Source organism: Photinus pyralis, unplaced genomic scaffold (genome assembly GCF_008802855.1).
Source record: "Photinus pyralis isolate 1611_PpyrPB1 unplaced genomic scaffold, Ppyr1.3 Ppyr1.4_LG3b, whole genome shotgun sequence".
NCBI lineage: Eukaryota > Metazoa > Arthropoda > Insecta > Coleoptera > Lampyridae > Photinus > Photinus pyralis.
In genome coordinates this window covers 20,571,932-20,593,108 of record NW_022170510.1, presented here as the reverse complement: position 1 = coordinate 20,593,108, position 21,177 = coordinate 20,571,932, and the positions used below count along the sequence as shown (strand labels likewise).

The window sequence follows — 21,177 nt, the reverse complement described above, 5'->3', positions numbered from 1 at the left end:
AAAATTCTACTTAATTCAAAAAACTTGTGCCTTAAAAATAAAATAGTACATTATATATCAAGGTAGAGAAGTCCACTATTATTGCCTGAGCACCAAGATTACATCTCGAGGCGCTTGCGCCGAGGGGTGTAAGGTGCGAAGGCAATAATAGACTTCTCTACCGTGGTATATATACTATTTTTTTCACTACTAGCACTTTAAATCCTCTAAATTAACATATTATATTGATAAGAGAGTTAACGGTTGGACAGAATTGTTTGTTTCTTAATTTAACATGTCAATCAAGTACGTGGAAGTACAAGTCAAACAGGCCGTATTTTGTTCTGTCATTGAGATTTTTCAAAGAGTAATTTCGTTCGAATTTTTTCAAAATGTGATAATTTTAGGTATGTAATTTCTCTGGAAATTGCGAATGGTGGCAATTATTCGTTTTAGAGAACTTGTCTAAACGTTCATTGAGCGAAATTTCGGGTTGTGTTTTCTAAAAGTGACAGCGTGACAGTTCTCATTATTGACTACTAGTTAATAATAAAAAATTATTAACCACTTTGAACAAATGCCGAGAAAGCCTACTTTACAAGTGGAAAAAAGGTTAATAATCATGTCATCAGACGCTAGTAGTGAAAAAAAATAATTTTAGTATTGTATAGTACAGTCGTTACCATTTATAGTGTTTAGAGACGTAATGTATTAAACTATGTCGTTTAAAAGTCCTTTTGCGATGTGTGGAATAATTACAAATGTCACACCTTGGAAACGTGTGTTAAGAAATGTTGTTTGAAATAACTGTTGTTTTATCACATTTAAAATATTTAGAAACATTGTGTCTTAATAGATGTCGCCTCAATGCAGCTTTAAAATTTGTGGCATAATTACAAATTTCACATTTAAAATGTTTTAAAGCTTTGTGTGATAACAGATGTTGTTTAATATTCGATTTAAAGTTTGTGGCATAATTACAAAGGTTACATTTAAAATCCTTAGAGCTGTTGTGTATTATGAGATGTTGTTGTAAACCGCCTTTACGTTTTGTGGAAAAATCACAAATGTTACATTGAAAGTCTTTAGCCACGTTGTGTATTAAAAGATGTCGAATTAAACTGCCTCTATGTTTTGTCACAAACTCACAATCGTTACATTTAAAATCTTTAGACGCCTTGTGTGACAAGAGGTGTTGTTTAAAATACTGTTTAATGTTGGTCGCATAATCGCAAATGTGACATAGAAGTTTTTTATCGATAGTGTGTGTTAAGCGATGTTGCTTCAAAGCGCTGTTACGATTTGTGGCATAATCACAAATATCACATTTAAAATCTCTAAGATCGTAATGCGTTAACAGATGCCGTTTTAAAGCAGATTTATGGTTAGTGGCATAATCACAACTTTCACATTTAAAATCTTTAAACATTTTGTGTTTCAAGTGATGTTTTTTAAGATTACTCTTTGTATTCGTTGCGAAATCACAAACGTCACATTTAAAACATTTGAGAATGTCTTTTATTAAAAGTCTCTTACTATTTGTAGCATAACTACAGTTGCTACTATCATCTTCTGCATCAGATGTAGTCTCATTGTATTCTTCTTTTATAGTTGTCAAATCGTCATTGCTTAAAAAAATGTGTTCGTCAAGGGATGCATTCAGCTCTTCTTCTTGTTTTGGTTCAATTTTAACAAGTGCATTACAGTCATCCATGGCTATCTATAATAGTCTTCAAATTATATGACCATACACAAAGGACTTAAGTACCTTAAATGGATGCAATGCAATTCCAAGAGTTGCCAAATATTCACTGTCTCATTTATACGTCTCAATCATTTAAATGGAGAATGCACCCGCTACATAATGGTTTACGGTTCATTGCGGTTTCAAAAATATGAGACACTGCCGAAAGCGAGAGTGGAGAGCTTTTGGTTTTACAAAAAATGTAATGTTTAACAAACATAACCACAAAATTCATTATACCATAGACCTATATACAGGGTGTAAAATGAGTAGAATAACATAACTGCTATCTTTGTTGTGTAGTATTTGATTCTAATCTAATGGAATCACTTGATTTTGTAATTTTTTTCTCTATCGAGTGACGTAAAAATCCAATATGGCGTCAATTTAAAGTAAGGAAGTTGATGTCTCGCAAAATGCTTTTCCACACCCATTGAATTTATTCCATCGAATTTTGCAACTTTTATTTGAAACTTTTTTCGATAGCTAAAAATTGGCGACGTTCACTTTTTTCCAATTATGTACGAGACGACTTATTTTTTTCAAAAGGTCGCATCGGAATATCTATCAGCATCAAAAACTACACAACTTTTCCAATGTTTGTTTAATAATAACAAAGATTGAAGACACCCTGTATATCGAAAGAACAACAAACTTAAAACTACTGCGACATCTTACGTGTAGTTGAGGAACTTCGGTATAACTATTTTTATAGCGTTGGTAAAGTCTTGTGGTACATTCACAATTTAAATGGAACTGGAACATACATCGAAAACTGGCATCCTTTGGAAGTCCGGTCAGTGGTGAAAGTAATTTGCACTACATCCAGTTGTATGTGCATGGTCACATGATTTAACAATTTTTTTTAGAGAGCCATGGATGACTGTATTGTTGCTGTTAAAATTGAACCAAAACAAGAAAAAGAGTTAAATGCATCCCTGGTAGAACACATTTTTGTAAGCAATGACGGTTTGAGGTTGATGACGATAAAAGAAGAACACAGAGAGACTGCATCTGGTGCAGAACGTGGTAGCGATGTTGTCCACTGCGATTATGCTACAAATAGTAAGAGAGTTGTAACAAAGAAAATTTTTTTTAAAGATTTTAAATGTAACCTTTGCGATTACGCAACAAATGTAGGGAAATATCTTACAAAACATCTTGCAAAACACAAAATGTTTAACAATTTTAAATGTGAAATTTGTGATTATGCCACAAAACGTAAAGACTCTTTGAGGCAACACCTATTAATAACTCACAGTGTCTCAAAAGAGTTTAAATGTGACATTTGTGATTATGCTACAAAACGTAAAGCCTGTTTGAAACAACATCTATTAACGCACAGTGTCACAAAAGAATTTAAATGTGCCATTTGTCATTACGCCGCTACACGTAAACGCTGTTTGAAACGTCATCTGTTAACGCACAATGTCTCGAACGATTTGAAATGTGACATTTGTGATTATGCTACAAAACATAAGGACTATTTGAGAGGTCATTTATTAACGCACAATGACGCGAAAAAGTTCATATGTGACATTTGTGATTATGCTACAACACTTAAAGGGAATTTGAAACATCATCTATTAACGCACAATGTCGCAAAGGCGTTTAAATGTGACATTTGTGATTATGCCACAAAACGTAAAGACTATTTGAAACAACATCAATTATTGCACAATGGCGCAATAAACTTTAAATGTGACATTTGTGATTATGGCACAAAATTTAAAGGGAATTTGAAACAACATCTATTAACACATAATGACGCAAAACCATTTAAATGTGACATTTGCGATTATGCCGCACAACGTAAAGAGCATTTGAAACGTCATCTGTCAACGCACAATGACGCAAAGGAGTTTAAATGTGACATTTGTGATTATGCCACAAAACGTAATGAACATTTGAAACAACATTTATTAACGCACAATGACGCTAAGGAGTTTAAATGTGACATTTGTGATTTTGCCACAAAACGTAAATGCAATCTGAAACGACATTTAGTAACTCACAATGTACAAACTAAAAGACATTGAAATGATAGTAACAAATAAAATAAATGTTAAATTTCGTTTATTTTCAAACCTCGATAACCCGAACACGATTGGATCTATTTCAAGTCCAACGACTTACGACGCCCAATAGTGGAAAGTTGTCCAAAAACTATACTATTCTGGGGAGAACTAGGACAATCACTACTGCCTGTTACATTTGAATTCGAACTAAGAAGAGCTTCAGAATAGATCTCGGGACCACACTTATTTCCTTATCATCATTTTTTGTATATGAACAATGTGATTATTCGTATCTGCAATATAAACAAATTAACAATCCAACGAAGTAACTCTTGAATTTGAATAATGTAAATCTGACAATTTGATACGCTAAAAAATGGCCATCTCAAAGCAACTCCACTCCTTTCCCATTTGTGAAAAAGCCATTAAGAAGTCTCTTATATAAAGTATATGAAATACCTGCATTGTTAATTAGCTGGACCTTTTTCAGTCCGGAAGGTATCTGAAGATTTTGGGTGCGGTAACCTTAGACCAAAGTTGTGTCTCGAGTCGCTAAGTATCCCGTATCTACCTCTGCACGGGCAGGTAACATTAATTACAATAAGTAATTTCAATTTAAACCATGTGCATTACCATTTTGAAATGTCAAATGGCAGAAATGTTACACAAACGTCAGGCTTTAGGCATTCGATCACGTGCAATTCTATGATTTCAAATTTTGTCGGTGCAATCTTAACAAGTTAAGCAAGAAACATGAGATGGCAACATTGGAACACTGTCAAACAACGCTTGTAGCACAGTTTAGTTTGTGTTTGTACGTTGTACCAACATATTTGATTTTAAGTTATGATTTCCAACCACCACTTTAAACCCCAACTGTTTCTCATATTTTTGCCAATGTGGCAGTAACAGCTGGTTAGGTATTTTGGTACATTCACAATTTCAATCGTTAAGAAGTATAAATCAAAGATACATTGTAAACTGGATTCTTTTGGAAGTCCTGTCAGTTGTGAAGGTAATTGCATTTGAGGTAAGTCCAATATATGTATGGTCACATGATCTAAAAATTTTGAGACAGCTATGGATGTCTGTATCGCACTTGTTAAAATTGAACCAAAACAAGAAGAAGAAGTAAATGTATCGCTTGAAGAAAACATTTTTGTAAGCAATGATGGTTTGGCAACGATAAAGGAAGAACACTATGAGACTACATCTGGCGGTAGCAACTGTGATTATGCTACAACTAGTAAGAGAGTTTCAACGAAGCTCTTTCTCAAACATAAAATTTCTAAAGAATTTAAATGTGACCTTTGTGATTACGCAACACATGTTAAAATATCTCTTAAAAAACATCTTGTAAAACACAAAATGTGTAAAGAGTTCAGTTGTGACATTTGCGATTATGTCACAAAACGTCAAAGCCATTTGAAACGACATCTAGTAACACACAATGTTGCGAAAGACTTTAAATGTGACATTTGTGATTATGCAACAGGTTCAAAGGATAATCTTAAAAAACATCTCGTAAAACACAAAGTTTGTAAAGATTTCAATTGTGAAACTTGTGATTATGTTACAAAACGGAAAGACGACTTGAAACGACATCTTGTAACACACACTGTCGTGAAAGAGTTTAAATGTGACATTTGCGATTATCCCACAAAACGTAAATACGATTTGAAACGACATCTATTAACACACAATGTCACAAAGATGTTCAAATGTAACATTTGTAATTATGCCACAAATCTTAAAGGGCCTTTGAAACGACATCTATTAACGCACAATGTTGCAAAAGACTTTAAATGTGACATTTGTGATTATGCAACAAGTGTAAAAGATAATCTTACACGACATCTCGTAAAACACAAAATTTGTAAAGATTTCAATTGTGAAACTTGTGATTCTGTTACAAAACGAAAAGACGACTTGAAACGACATCTTTTCACGCACAATGTTGCAAAAGACTTTAAATGTGACATTTGTGATATTGCTACGAATAGTAAGCAGAATGTAAGAAGTCATCTATTATCACACAAAGACTTAATTAAATGAAAATATTCGGTTCCTACATATTTGGTATATATTTTTCTGTGAATTTGGAATTGAAATAAAGTTTTTTAAATCACTATTTTGTGTTTTACATTTTTAAAAATGAAGGTTGTAGGGCGACACCATATATAGTACATGATGCTTTCCATACAAAATGGTGGTCACGGATAAGGGGCACTGTAGTCGTGGGTATGTGTTACAGTGCCAGACAGTGTCGACAATAGGAACTGAGCCGCAATGTGGAATCAATAATTCAAATTAGAAGGTACACAACACAAACTGCAGCAACCGCACTCGCAGTACGACCGTCATGCGGCCATGTGTTGGAAATGTGTCGTTTTTTTTATCTATTGGGCGACACACCGCCGTGCTACGCGGCGCGGACATGTATGTTCAGGCCTTAATAGGTGTGTGAAGTCATAAAAGCGGCGAAAAAAGTGCGGCCGTCGAAGCGGTAGGAAATACTGTAAGGTCTGAAGGTGACGTGGCAATGGATGATTTTGATCTCGCTCTAAAAATTAGTCTCTCTGAAAGAATAAACTCGGAGAAAGTGAATCTAGTATATTTAAAAATTAGGATATTCTTTCAACTGCATATTCTAAATATTTTCATGTGTCCTGACAAAGTCGATCAGAATAGCATCGTGTTCAGCAGTCTACACTTCTTCCGAACACGTTTGTAGATCTACTAATGGAACGGAATTCAAATTATTGTTCAAAAGTAACCTCAACATTGAGATGATCAATTTCAAATTTTAAAGGACCAGTACCGTTGGCGTATAAAGAGACACCGTTCAAACGACCAGTATCGTTGGCATATATAGAGACACCGTACAAAACAATGGTGGTTCCTGTAACAATATAACAATTTATTATTGTTGTTTTAATTGCTGTCGTTCACACTCTAATGTGTGTGCATAAAATTATATTAAAATGTAAATTATACTCCCAGAATCTGAACCATGACTGGCCGTAAACGTTCAATAATTAAAACAGACGAGAGCAAAAGGGCTAGAGTGGATCCATCTATTGCTCAAGTAGATACTCCTCGTAGAACTAGGTCCTCAAGTCGCACAGCAGCTCAGAACAGAAATTCACCTCCAGACGAAACAGCTCATCCTGAATTCTCGCAGTTCATCCCAGCAGCTCAGTACAATGAAAGCAGCCGTACACTTCCTTTACATATGGAACCTCGTAACACCACCGTATGTGTTTAATACTCCTTTTTTTACGTATAGTATCACTTTAGATGAGTAATGATTTTTTTTCTTGCTTTCTCAGAGCCCCAGATGCATAATGAACGCCAGTACATCAGAGTTTGGAAAGGTGATAAAGCAGCGTGGTTTTATCGACAAATCACTTCTCCTCAACCTGGTTCTACCACAAAACCAAGAAGAAGGAGCAGAAATATTCATTGTAACAGAACCAAGGAGATTTGGTAAATCCACCATACTCAGTATGGTAATAACCTGCCTTGATATGCAACCGACGCCCTTGCGGAATACAGAAGAGTTCAGGAGGCTGAAGATTATGGATGACCAGTATGCTGCTAAAAGAGACCAGTATTTTGGTAAATGCCCCATTATTTTCTTGAATCTTCTGTGTACAGCAACTTTTACTGATCAAGCTGCTGCTTTGCAATTTGTTAAAAGTCGCATTCATGAAGCTTACAAAACACATAAATATCTATATAAAGACGAAAGCAGTGATGCTCTGGAAGCAGATGAAAAAGAACTTTGTAAACATTGGTGTGAAAGAAAATACCGTCAATTAATTGATAATAGTGAAGTGAACGAAGGGCTGAAAAAATTGTCAGAGTATCTGGAGAGGTACCACGGAAGAAAACCTTACTTGTTGATCGATGAGTACGACAACATGATCTCCAAATCACTCAGTGATAAAACTGGTCATCAATTTGAAATTGCCATGGAAATCTTCCATAACCTGATGACTGAGATCCTTAAGGATAATCCTCATTTGGAAGGAGCGTTAGTTACTGGGATATTACCAATACACGGTAAATCACAATCGCCTTTCAACAATGCTTTTCGATCCACGTTTTTAGATGGAAGTCATTTCAACAAATTTTACGGGTTGACAACACTGGATCTTAATGATCTCGAAACAAATCTTCAAAATGGAACCCCGAGCATTTCTGTTTCTGATGAGGAATTAGAAATAATAAAATCAGCATATAATGGTTATTTTTCCAGAGAGGGGCTCAATGTCTACGGAATCTGGTCAGTTGAAAAATACATCGCAAAAGGGAAGCTGGAAGCCGAGACATTTTGGGTTGACAGTGGTTATGTAACCAACTTCAAGGTTGCTTTCAAAAGCTATTCATTGAAAAATGTGTTAGAAAGTTTGCTGAGAGGTGATCACATTGCTCTCGATGTCATGCAAGTGTTCTCAGAAGAGGATCTTCTTATTTTAGCTACCATGAAGACTGAACCAGCTGATGTTTCTGAAGAACTGTTCCTCAGTTTTTTGTTTCACCAGGGCTACTTATCATACGTGGATGAAACACCAACACATATAAAAATACCAAATACAGAAATAAAAACAATGTTTGTTTCCAAAATAACAGAGTTCTATAAAACCTCTTTAACTAAGGAGTTCTTATCAGCTGCAGCAAAAGAAAGCCCCATCATATTTCAAGTCCTACAAAATGGTGTGTATGGAAGTGATAGTGTGTTTGAGGAATCTGTAGGGAATGCGAAGAAGAAGCTTCAAATGCTGTTTGAAAAATTCTCTGCAATTTGCATTAAAATGAATGAGCCATTCATCCACATCTTCATGGGTCAGATTGTAGCTCATGCAGGCAATTATGTATTAGGTCCTGAAATATATGTTGAGAGAAAACGAAACACCAAAGCTAGATTGGATCATGTTGTAGTTGAAACAACTGAAAAGAAATTTGCTGTTATATTTGAGTATCAGCATGATAAGGGCCAATTTTCAAATGGTTACCATACCAATGCACATGGTTCACTAAAGAAATGTATTGTCAAGAATTACAGTAATGTTTTTAACAATTCTGAGCTTTATCCACCAAGTCTGTACAATATTGAACAGTTTATTCTAGCTGGTGTTAGCATCAATGATATGAAGAAAGTATCGTTGAAATGTATTAGGAAAGGTATGGATTTGTCTAGGGCTGTGTTCATGGATTATGAGATTTAAAAATTGCAATTATTTTGTGATAACACTGCTTCCTCTTCAACCTGGATGTGCTAGTGCTAAGAATGTCCCACATTTTTTTTATCATAGATTTTTAGTACCTACAGTATTCTAATTTTGTCTCATCACCGTTTGACCATTTCGTCATGGTGTTTTTTGTATTTTATGTTTATGTAATCTGACAATAAAGAACGTAAATGTAAATTTTAATTTCAAAATAGTTATATTCGGCCCTATGCTGTATCACTATCGTTAAGAATAACGATATCGTTATGCGGCGTTACCATAATTTTTTAAAAATCGGTATGCTGTATCACTCATAAAAAGAGTGGGATAACGACTATCGTAATTCTCTATCGTTATTTTGCAAACATAAGCAGAGAAACTTAACGGCAGGGTGCATGCTATCCGTTTGGCGCGTAACGGTCCTGTCATCGATTCGTTCGGAGTTTAAGGGGATGTTAAAGAGAAAGAAAATGAATAATTGCAAGGATTTTTGCAAGTAGCTTTGTTCGGGCAATTGGAAAATGTAATAGGGAGGTGAGTTCTGTGCCTTTTAATACTCGTAGATTATGTTTTTATTGAGACATGAGGAAAACATCCAACGAAGAATTTTACGAGACAACAGTGATCCGTTTCAGCTGGGTGAAATTGATTTTCAAAAAAATTTTCGTTTACCAAGAGAATCTGAATGTACAAATGGTAAGGACTAACAGCAGCATGTTTCAATGAAAATTTGTTTAACATGCAGATTTGTGATGCGAACATAAAAATCCTGAATTGTAATGCACGGTTTCCAGGATCTACTCACGACTCTGCAATATGGGATATGAGTGCGGTGAAAAGGCACCTGGAAGAAAAGTATTTAACCAATGAGTTACATTCATCTTGGTTAATTGGTGAGTGTGGCTGTTGTGACCTAACAATTTTGCCCTTTTACAAACTTGTATAGGTGATTCAGGATATGCACTGCAGCCATGGTTGTTAACGCCAATAGAAAATGCAGAGGCAGACCCACTTTCACCACAGGGAAGATACACTACACAACACATTTTAGCCAAGAATGTAATAGAACGCTGTTTTGGAGTGTTGAAGCAAAGGTTTAGATGCCTCTTGAAGTACAGAGTTCTTCATTACTCCCCTGACAGATTTGCGAAAATTGTGTGGTGCTGTGCATTGTGCAATACTCCATAATATTGCGATACAGGAGAACTTACCACCACTCGAGGATAATGAAGGTGATGTAGATATACCTCCACAGAATATGAGAGAAAATGAAGGTATTTGTACCTAATCCTCTAAAAAAAAACAAACTGTTGTATGGCCTCTTATTATTCTCTTCGACATTCGCCATGTCGTGAAAAACCAACTAGGTAGGTACATTTACAATTAATAATAATAATTTTAAAGAAACGTCTGCATTTCCAAATCTGGCGGGTATTTGTTTTAAGATTAAGCGCCCTCTTATATTTGATCGCTGTGGTATTTCACTCTTACACGCACTGCCGTTGCGCAGCGTTCCTTGTTTTCTAGAATGCGACACTTTTTTCCGAAATAGCCACTGCGAGATACCGGACAACGTAACGATACCGTTAAAATATTGATACAGCATATCGCGTTTATCGATAGTCGTTGTGGTCATCATAACCTTTGATCGTTAATCTGCGATAACGATTGATCGTATAGAATAACGAGAGTGATACAGCATAGGGTTGATTATCATAGAAAAAGTAATGTTTTTGTGGTATAAAATTTCGTTTACAGGGGTACATTTACCTAGAATTTTGATGGGTTTTTAGCTTTAGCAAGAGTAGTGTCGTTTTGCATTTTCATATTTCACATTATTATTCAAATTCGTATAAATTTTAGTGTGGGGATCTAGTTTTTTTGCTATTTTTTTAGGTACATATACGTCGATTTTAACATTTTATGTACCGCATTATTGATAAAATTAATTATATTGTGATCTCCAAACTCAGACACTCGCAAAATACTTAAAGACTTTATTAAAACCAACCATTGAAAAATACTACATACTACAAAAACGTCATAGACGCCAGTCTTATTCTTAATAACAACGTGAACTTCTCTTATATATATATGGTACTTATCTACTTACATGTCAACCTTCACATTTCAAAACAGTGTTGCCACTTTTTCCTATAAATTCTATACAGCGCTGTTGCCAACAAACCTCTTACAATATGGAGTTTTTTACTGGAAAAATGAAAAATATTGCGTGTGGGGACCGAAGACAAGCGCGTTAGCACGATTTACCGTAAGAAATAAGATTTGGGCATTTCCTACGTACCGTAACCGTTCTAACGCAACGTTAACGCGAATTATAAATGTTCACGTGCAACAAGTAGGGTTTAATTCCAAACGTTACGGTACGGTGTTGCTGGTACGGAACTATAAATTCAGCTTTAGCTTTTTAGCCATTTAGCAGTTCATTGGTTCCTTATGTGTTTGAGTTTACAACATCGAAAATTATTATATGCTCTGTATATGCCAACGGTATTTGTCGTATGAAAGGCGTCTCTACTCTATATACGCCAACGCTACCCGGCCGTTTAAAATTTGAAAACAAACGTAAGCAGTCGTCAAAATTGTTACGTAATATGTATCCTACTGGTTGGTATATTATTATAGTAGCTATATATCCTACAGAAAGGAATAAATTTATATTACGATGCTCTGTTTACGCGCGACGATAAATCGTAACAATTCGCCAGTTACGATTAATTGCTAGAATATCGCAGCTCTTTAACACAAGTATTGCATGAAATATGAGATGGCAACATTGGAATACAAAAGATTTTATTTGTTGAGGTTATCAAGTACAACCACCAACAAATCCTTGTAATTTACTGTTTCTCATATATTTTTTTGTAATACACCAGCCTGAAGTTACATTCGCTTTTTTTTTTAAGGACATTCGCTTTTGGGGTAGTACCAACCTAAACGGGAAAACAAAAAATAACTAGGACCGGGCTGAAGTTACATTCGTTTTTTTTTTTGTTTTTTTTTTATCAATGGCCATCGAAAGTGATGGCACCGGGACCAATTCTCATCCCCTTTTCGGAAAATAGCCCTAAACCCCCGACAAATTCGTCCCCGAAGTTGACAAATTCCGCAAGTGTGTGAATGAGTGAGTTTTGCACGCGGAGGATAACGACGCCGTGGAGGCCCAAGGGCCCACCTAAAACCCCCTACCTGTAGTTTTTCGAAAAGTGCCCCACAGTTCGAGAAATTCCCTTTTGTTTGGTCAATGGCGCGGTATACGAATAATGCAAGTTGCAATTCAAAATTGATTTATTAAAATTGAGCGAGTTTTGCACGCGGAGGATAAGTACACCGTGGAGGCCCAAGGGCCCACCTAAAACCCTCTACCTATCGTTTCATACGATCAGCGGTTCTTATTATCTTAGAAATTTAGATTTGTGGCCCTGAAAAGGGCCGTTTTTTATCAGCAGAACGCCGGCCGGCTAAGCCTTTATGGCACGTCTTATCTCGCGTTCCATGGCGCGCAACCCTAATACGTTGGGATGGATTCCGTCCGTGTCAAACCAATGGATGCCTGGCCGATGGAAAATTCGGTTTAGGTCAGCAAGAACTAGACCCTGTTTTTCAGCTAGAGCTGTAACAGCTTTGTTGATGGCGGCAACGTTGTGGTCACTTCTGGTTGTGCGTCTATTGGGTGGAATTGTGCACAAGACGATTCTTACGGACGGTTTCATCCGCTTGAAGTCCCGGATCAGCCACTTCAGCGTTCTTCTAAATTTCGGTTCGTGGAACTCCTTCCTCGCTGCGTCATTGGTCCCTATCATAATGACAGCGGTGTTCACGTCGCTGGGGATACTCCACACGCTTCCTTTTGCAGCTGAAGAACTCAAACGGCGCCTTAATTGATCAATTGTCTGCCCACCTACACACAATTCCGCACACCACTTTCCTTCTTCATTTTTGAAAGAGTTGATCTCACTCACTTTGCAGAGCATCCTTCGCAATATGCTGTCCCCCAGGTGAAACGTCATGATCAACTATCTCTCATCAACTGTTTCCAACGACTGGTTGTAGGTCCAAAATAAATTAATTTGAGATATAATGACAGGGTCAGGGTCATTAGGTAATGGTGTCAATTATTATTTCAAGTACCTACCTATTATAAATAAATCTACCTTTATTTTCGAATATGTAGATATTATGCAGATAAATAGGAAAGTAATGAGAGCATTAGTATTGTTTCCGCTAATGATACCTTTAATGAATATACACCAATTAAGCTCAAATGCAAAACTGCATAAACAATTGGAATGTGTAATTTCCATATCAGTAATTAAGTAGGTACGGTACTTGAAATAATAATTGACACCATTACCTAATGACCCTGACTCTGTCATTATATCGCAAATTAATTTATTTTGGACCTACAACCAGTCGTTGGAAACAGTTGATGAGAGATAGTTGATCATGACGTTTCACCTGGGGGACAGCATATTGCGAAGGATGCTCTGCAAAGTGAGTGAGATCAACTCTTTCAAAAATGAAGAAGGAAAGTGGTGTGCGGAATTGTGTGTAGGTGGGCAGACAATTGATCAATTAAGGCGCCGTTTGAGTTCTTCAGCTGCAAAAGGAAGCGTGTGGAGTATCCCCAGCGACGTGAACACCGCTGTCATTATGATAGGGACCAATGACGCAGCGAGGAAGGAGTTCCACGAACCGAAATTTAGAAGAACGCTGAAGTGGCTGATCCGGGACTTCAAGCGGATGAAACCGTCCGTAAGAATCGTCTTGTGCACAATTCCACCCAATAGACGCACAACCAGAAGTGACCACAACGTTGCCGCCATCAACAAAGCTGTTACAGCTCTAGCTGAAAAACAGGGTCTAGTTCTTGCTGACCTAAACCGAATTTTCCATCGGCCAGGCATCCATTGGTTTGACACGGACGGAATCCATCCCAACGTATTAGGGTTGCGCGCCATGGAACGCGAGATAAGACGTGCCATAAAGGCTTAGCCGGCCGGCGTTCTGCTGATAAAAAACGGCCCTTTACAGGGCCACAAATCTAAATTTCTAAGATAATAAGAACCGCTGATCGTATGAAACGATAGGTAGAGGGTTTTAGGTGGGCCCTTGGGCCTCCACGGCGTCCTTATCCTCCGCGTGCAAAACTCGCTCAATTTTAATAAATCAATTTTGAATTGCAACTTGCATTATTCGTATACCGCGCCATTGACCAAACAAAAGGGAATTTCTCGAACTGTGGGGCACTTTTCGAAAAACTACAGGTAGGGGGTTTTAGGTGGGCCCTTGGGCCTCCACGGCGTCGTTATCCTCCGCGTGCAAAACTCACTCATTCACACACTTGCGGAATTTGTCAACTTCGGGGACGAATTTGTCGGGGGTTTAGGGCTATTTTCCGAAAAGGGGATGAGAATTGGTCCCGGTGCCATCACTTTCGATGGCCATTGATAAAAAAAAAACAAAAAAAAAAACGAATGTAACTTCAGCCCGGTCCTAGTTATTTTTTGTTTTCCCGTTTAGGTTGGTACTACCCCAAAAGCGAATGTCCTTAAAAAAAAAAGCGAATGTAACTTCAGGCTGGTGTCAATTGTAATAGTAACTGCATCAATTTGAGGTAAGTCCTATTTGCCATGGTCATACAATTTAAACATGTTTCTAGATAGCCATGGATAACTGTATTGCCATTGTTAAAATTGAACCAAAACGAGAAGAAGATATAAATTTATACCTCGCAGAAGACAAGTTTGTAAGCAATGTTGGTTTGACAACGATAAAAGAAGAATATGATGAGACTGCATCTGGTGGAGCAGCTGGTAACTGTGATTATGCTACAACTAGTAAGAGAGTTTTAACAAAGCACTTTCTTAAACATAAATTTTATAAAGATTTGAAATGTGACCTGTGTGATTACACAACAAATGTGAAGGTATATCTTAAAAAACATCTTGTAAAACACACTACGGTTAACAATTTTAAATGTGAAATTTGTGATTATGCGACAAAGCGGAAAGACAATTTGAGACAACATCTCTTGACACACAATGTCTCAAAAAAGTTGAAATGTAGCATTTGTGATTATGCCACAAATCTTAAAGGGCCTTTGAAACGACATTTATTAACGCACAATGATGCAAAAGACTTTAAATGTGACATTTGTGATTATGCAACAAGTGTAAAGGATAATCTTAAAAAACATCTCGTGAAACACAAAATGTGTAAAGAGTTCAATTGTGAAACCTGTGATTACGCGACAAAACGTAAAAACGATTTGAAACGACATCATTTAACACACAATCTCGGAAAAGAGTTCAAATGTAGCATTTGCGATTATGCGACAAAACGTAAAGACCATTTGAAACAACATGTATTATTACACAATGTCGCAAAACATTTTAAATGTGACATTTGTGATTATGAGACTAAACGTAAAGAAAATTTGGCCCAACATCTCTTAACGCACAATGCCGCAAAAGAGTTCAAATGTAACATTTGTGGTTATGCAACAAAACTTAAAGGGGCCTTGAAACGGCATCTATTAACGCACACTCTTGCAAAAGACTTTAAATGTGACTTTTGTGAATATGCGACGAGTGTAAACGATAATCTTAGAAGACATCTCGTAAAACACAAAATGTGTAAAGAGTTCAATTGTGAATCCTGCGATTACGCCACAAAACGTAAAGACGTTTTGAAGCGACATCTTTTATCACATGTCCCAAAAAGTGTTTAAATGTGACATTTGTGATTATGAATCTATACTAAGCGGAATGTTAGATCACACAAAAACTAATGTGAGACTAAATTGAGAGTGTTTGGTGCGTATTATTTTTCTGTGAATTTGGAATTTAAATAAAGTTTTTTGAATCACTATTTTGTGTATTGCTGTACTGATCTTAACCCACCCCAGGCTCTAAGGGAAAATGACAGATTTCACGGCAAAGTGGCAACGTTGCAATCCCAGGATCAAAACACGGTTCCCGCTCAAAATTCAAACAAAAGAATGGCAAGCGATTGGATCGTCTACGGTAGGGCCCCCTTACGTTACACGAAGCTAATACAATGACTCGGGACCCAGTCGGGCAGGAACACTCAAATAAAACACTGTAATGTCTGCGAGTTTATTTATTATAAACTTATTCTGAAAACCCGAGAATTTGGATGTGGTACATTAAAAGCAAAGCAAGCAAAACCTAAAGGTGCCGCACTTTCGCAAAAGCAGACTACCAAGGCGAAAAAGAGCGCGACTTGAGAAAAACCTTGGCCTTGAATAAAACCCAAACTATGTTAATCACAAGCAAATTAAAACACCAACCACCTAAGCAGAACATGTAACACTACCTTAATTAATGAATGAATTCGAGTAGCATGCAGGGGACGTTTGAACAGTATGCGTAGAGTATTCGTCACAACATGTCATGTACTTTTCTTTAATCGCGGCTAGAAGGCAACTCACTTTTTAGTTAATCATTGGGTGGTGAACCTGGTTATTGTTATAGTAGGGGAGCTAGCACGAAATCCACTGAACGAGAATGATCAAAATTTTAACCGATGGAGTTCCATTTTACCCTATCAGAGTATGCTAAAATCGATCGTCTGCCGCCTCAGGTCATATGACTTAAGGCGCTGCGGGTACTTCTTGCGGTACCAATTCTGAAAGGTTGTTTTTCGAGAAAATAAGTTATACACCAAATGGAAACGTTGATAATAGCTCTTAAAAAAATATTTAAAAAAATCGCGCACATTTGATAACTCCGTAAAAAAACAATTCTTAGTCGGTTTTTCACGAACTTTCTACGGATATAACTAGGTTACGATTGGACGAATGAAGCTGATTTTTTTTACAGACTGATGATAGGTACTACTAATGACTTAACGGTGTTTCGTTTTTAAATTTTTTCTCTAATTATAAGATTATCTTATTATCTTAACATTATAAGATATCTTATAATTAGGGAAAAAATTTAAAAAAGAAACACTCTCATAGTCATTATTATTATTATTATTATCCCTCTCTTGTTTTGGGCCCTCAACAGGCATGCGCCCAATTACAGAGTGACCCGCATAATGCTATTTAGAGGTGCCTCTGCAGAAGGTCTTAAGATGGTCTATACTACTCCGGTATTTACCTTACGAATTAGGAAAACTGCAGGAAAACCTAATTCGGAGTAGCCGGTAGAATACTCGGAACTGGTCTAAGGTAATTTCCATCTCCGCCACAGATGAAAAATTCACCTCAACCCAGGTTCGAACACCCGACCTTCGGATTTATAACCCAATGCTCTACCACTGAGCCATAAATCCGTCATTGTCTGTGCCCATCATTAGTCTGTAAAAAAAATCAGCTTCATTTATCCAACGGTAACCTAGTTATATCCGTAGAAAGTTCGTGAAAAACCGACTAAGAACTGTTTTTTTACGGAGTCATCAAATGTGCGCGATTTTTTTAAATATTTTTTTAAGAGCTATTATCAACGTTTTCATTTGGTGTATAACTTATTTTCTCGAAAAACAACCTTTCAGAATTGGTACCGCAAGAAGTACCCGCAGCGCCTTAAGTCGTATGACCTGAGGCGGCAGACGATCGATTTTAGCATACTCTGATAGGGCAAAATGGAACTCCATCGGTTAAAATTTTGATCATTCTCGTTCAGTGGATTTCGTGCTAGCTCCCCTACTATTAGGTTTGGGCCAGCGTCTTCGCTTGATTGCCCTCCTGTTTCACGGTTATATTTTTAGTGATCGGGCTGGCATATTTGCCTATTAACCCGTAACGCAGTTAAGATTGTTAGGGGCAACACATTCACGCGTTTATTGGTATAAGTCACCTTACTAGTTATTCATATCATTATATACCGAATAGAGTGGTGTGACGTTTGTAAAAACACGTCTGATCTATTATTTATGTTGTGACGTAACAATAGGCAGTTATGACAACACACAGTGTGCTCGTGGAGCCCCCAATTATGCGCAGTTTCCACATAATGACATTGGTATAAAACCCAGACTTCCGGAACTACTACCTGTGCTTCGTAACACTCCCCGGACATCGGTCTCGTAACGACACAAAACTGAAGGTGGTTAAGAGATGGGTCGCCGCCCATGGGCAGGATGGCCTTTGTTACAGCACTTCATCCCTAAAGTTGGAGTTTCTGAGGGCCCTCGGATCCTTTTATGCATTAGCTCTAGAACACCTTTCTATTCTAGCGTCCGAGCTCCCTCTCACGGTATAAAGATATTAGTTACATACAACAAGGCACACACATTCGCGAATGTTACGAGTCACCCTAAACTAAATAGACCTAGCATTGCATGCCCTACTTCACGGAAGTCGAGGTTCGACATAGGTTCACCCCGTGCACCGTGTACCTGAGTAAACGTGGTCTAAACCTGAGATATTGTAGACTTCCACAAGCACATGGATATTAGTTAACACCTCGCATGTTGCAAATTACATATTAGCACAATGGTAGATGGAAAATATCTGATTTAACAAATGGCACAATTCATATAAGTACATAAGATTAATGGCCGTATGCACCGAAAAAATTAAAGATGAGCTCAGCTTAAGCCTAGCTTAAAATCATTTCAACCATTGTCCCATAATCGTAACCATGGATATTAAGCTACACTTAAACTAAGCCCGTTTAAACTTTTTTGGTGCATACGGACATAAACTACATAAAATACTTTACCCGACACCAAAGTGGTTGAACTCACAAACACCAAAAACAAAGCTAAACTCTATGAATACAACTCAAAATACAATAAAGTCCACCACCAACAAACTTTAACAAACAACAAGTGATCATGTGACGCCAAGCACCCTAAAATCCCCAAACATCCTCCGGAAGCTACCAAAAAATATCGACAGGTGGTGATGGCGGTGGCTCATGTCCCCAGAATCTCCAACTACTTGACCGGTTGCATTCTAAGTTGAAATATACAGGGTATTTAAAGGGATATAGATATCTCATTACATTCTTAGAAATGAAGACTGTTGAAAATGTTAGTTGACAAACAACAAGTCAGTACGTATACATACATCAAAACAATTCGATAATTTCCACGTTGGCACGATGGCAATGAATAAAGAATACCAGGAAGGAGCATTACTTAAGTTGTATACAAGAGAGAGTGGGACGGAAGTCGGCCATTTGCAAAAGCCACTTATGACTCATTTTTGTTGTGGTTTTTGCAGTGACATAAAATAATGGTTAGTTGTTGTGCTTGTGGTTGCTCCAAAGCGGAAAAAAATAAAAGTTTGGGAATTACATTTCATGTGTCAAGTGATGATGTGACGCCAAGCACTCAAAATCCCCCGGAAGCTATCAAAAAAATATCGACAGGTGGTGATGGCGGTGGCTCATGTCCCCAGAATCTCCAACTACTTGACCGGTTGCATCCGACGTTGAAATATACAGGGTATTTAATGGGATTTAGACATCTCATGGTTGCTCCAAAACGGAAAAAAATGAAAGTTTGGGAATTACATATTGTGTAAGTATTGATACCAATATTATTTTTATATAGTAGGTACATGTAAATTTACAATTTTTTTATCGGAATGTAGTTTGAGGTTAGTTAAACAAAAGTCATAGGCGGAGTAGACACATGGGGGTTTAGATTGTTTTCGTGTAAAATTCTTTATAATTGTATCCTTCTACAACTGTAAAGTAGGTACGCCACTGGAACAGGAAACTACCATAGATAATTAAGATCTATGGAAACTACTGTCCGCCATTTGCAAAAGCAATCGCGGAACAATTGTTGATTTTCTCCTTCCGTATTTATTCATTGGCAGATGGTGACGGCAGTGGCTCGTGTCCCCAGAATCTCCAACTACTTGACTGGTTGCATCCGACAACGGAATATACAGGGTATTTGCAAGCATATGGTCATCTCACGTTACTGAAATAGTTATTTACATAAAAGTCAGGAAAATGATACATTACTGGCGAGGAAATATTGACGAGGCCCCTGTGGTGCCGAGTACTTTAATTTCCGAGTCAAGTAGTGTCATTTTAGTGACGAGTTTTGTATCAAATTTTACCCGAAATCGTATTTTAATATAAAATTTCAATTTTTATATAGTACTTTTGATTAATGTCAATTTGTCAGTGATGACAAGAGTTGATTATAGAGACAGACATCTGGAAATGTCAAAAATGCGACCGGTAAAGTGACAGGTGCCGTCAGTAATAGTTATTTACATAATAAGTCATGAAAGTGGTTGTTTACATGACGCGGAGGCTTATTGAAAAGTACGAGGAGGCGCAGCGTCCGAGTATCTCTTTAATGCCTCCAAGTCAAGTGGACTCACTTTCATGACGTATTATGCATAAAATTTTACCTGAAACCGCAACATGTAAATAACTTTTTCAAATTAAATTATTCATTATGTATGAAATTTTGATACCTAATCACGCATGCTAAAATCACTATTTAATTGTTTCCTTAGACATTTCAAAACAATTAAAACAGTCAGTGTCATTTTTAATGCAGTTTATGCTTTGTACTTTTAAACTATATACAGTCTTTATAACTAGGTACAAAAGCAGGTATCAGTGAAGAAGAGTACCTACACAAGACGTTGTTATAATGTAGCCGAAGCTGCGGCCGCCGTAGTGCAATATTCGCTCCCCACAAAGTCAAGAAAGAGGTACGAAAAGGCGTACAAACCTCTTAACGACTGGCGCAAAACTACAGGAATAATTACTTCCACACATATTCCATTAATATTGTTAGTAATCAAAAACCATTATCCTTTGTGTAGGTATAATTAATATTTAAAAATATCCACATAGTCTGCATTTTAATTATCCAATCGTTGATTGAATAAAACGAGTGGCATGAAAAAACTCACTTTTCGACAAAAAAGGCGGCGACCATTAACACTTCAACCTTTGGCAGACTATCTAACTGCCCCTTTACGAACCAGTCAGAACTCAGTTTATGGCAGATTGCCATAATAAGTCGAATCGAACTCCTATCAGTGTCATGCAATGCACTAATATAACTCCCGATCGGCAACTTGCGTAGTGACGTAAGCGACGCTCGGTCAATATCGGCATGTCGTCGGTTGCATGACAAAATTTGAAAGTTTTACGATATTATATGTTGTTTCCTGACATGTTGCAATTAGAAAAAAAAGTTCTGTATATGAGATGTTTAATTA

The 21,177-nt window shown here is 37.0% G+C and overlaps 5 protein-coding genes across 8 annotated transcripts; 4 read left to right on the top strand and 1 right to left on the bottom strand.

Annotated features, from left to right (window-relative positions):
- Positions 1-565: 565 nt before the first annotated feature.
- LOC116166617 (zinc finger protein 525-like) lies at positions 566-1,944 on the bottom strand. Its single transcript, XM_031481617.1, has 2 exons — positions 1,748-1,944; positions 566-1,699 (listed from the first exon to the last, which is right to left on the bottom strand). Exon 2 carries the CDS (start codon positions 1,691-1,693, stop codon positions 764-766), a length of 930 nt encoding a protein of 309 aa, XP_031337477.1. The 5' UTR covers positions 1,694-1,699; positions 1,748-1,944; the 3' UTR covers positions 566-763.
- A 418-nt stretch (positions 1,945-2,362) lies between these two features.
- On the top strand, positions 2,363-4,070 carry LOC116166614 (zinc finger protein 64-like). Of its 2 annotated transcripts, none has more exons than XM_031481613.1 (2): positions 2,363-2,519; positions 2,593-4,070. In XM_031481613.1, the coding sequence occupies exon 2, from the start codon at positions 2,599-2,601 to the stop codon at positions 3,760-3,762; it is 1,164 nt and encodes a 387-aa protein (XP_031337473.1). In that variant the 5' UTR covers positions 2,363-2,519; positions 2,593-2,598; the 3' UTR covers positions 3,763-4,070. The 2 variants fall into 2 exon arrangements, with proteins under 2 accessions (XP_031337473.1, XP_031337472.1); XM_031481612.1 differs by having other exon boundaries at positions 2,363-2,532.
- A 571-nt stretch (positions 4,071-4,641) lies between these two features.
- Positions 4,642-5,802, top strand: LOC116166616 (zinc finger protein 64-like). The gene is made up of 2 exons (XM_031481616.1): positions 4,642-4,771; positions 4,820-5,802. Exon 2 carries the CDS (start codon positions 4,822-4,824, stop codon positions 5,794-5,796), a length of 975 nt encoding a protein of 324 aa, XP_031337476.1. The 5' UTR covers positions 4,642-4,771; positions 4,820-4,821; the 3' UTR covers positions 5,797-5,802.
- Positions 5,803-6,617: 815 nt separating this feature from the next.
- Positions 6,618-9,182, top strand: LOC116166613. 2 transcript variants are annotated; one of them, XM_031481611.1, is made up of 3 exons: positions 6,618-6,997; positions 7,074-7,809; positions 7,858-9,182. In XM_031481611.1, exons 1-3 carry the CDS (start codon positions 6,755-6,757, stop codon positions 8,973-8,975), a joined length of 2,097 nt encoding a protein of 698 aa, XP_031337471.1. In that variant the 5' UTR covers positions 6,618-6,754; the 3' UTR covers positions 8,976-9,182. The 2 variants fall into 2 exon arrangements, with proteins under 2 accessions (XP_031337471.1, XP_031337469.1); XM_031481609.1 differs by having other exon boundaries at positions 6,619-6,997; positions 7,074-9,182.
- Positions 9,183-14,341: 5,159 nt separating this feature from the next.
- On the top strand, positions 14,342-15,872 carry LOC116166615 (zinc finger protein 64-like). 2 transcript variants are annotated; one of them, XM_031481615.1, is made up of 2 exons: positions 14,342-14,616; positions 14,666-15,872. In XM_031481615.1, the coding sequence occupies exon 2, from the start codon at positions 14,668-14,670 to the stop codon at positions 15,730-15,732; it is 1,065 nt and encodes a 354-aa protein (XP_031337475.1). In that variant the 5' UTR covers positions 14,342-14,616; positions 14,666-14,667; the 3' UTR covers positions 15,733-15,872. The 2 variants fall into 2 exon arrangements, with proteins under 2 accessions (XP_031337475.1, XP_031337474.1); XM_031481614.1 differs by having other exon boundaries at positions 14,662-15,872.
- Positions 15,873-21,177: the final 5,305 nt, after the last annotated feature.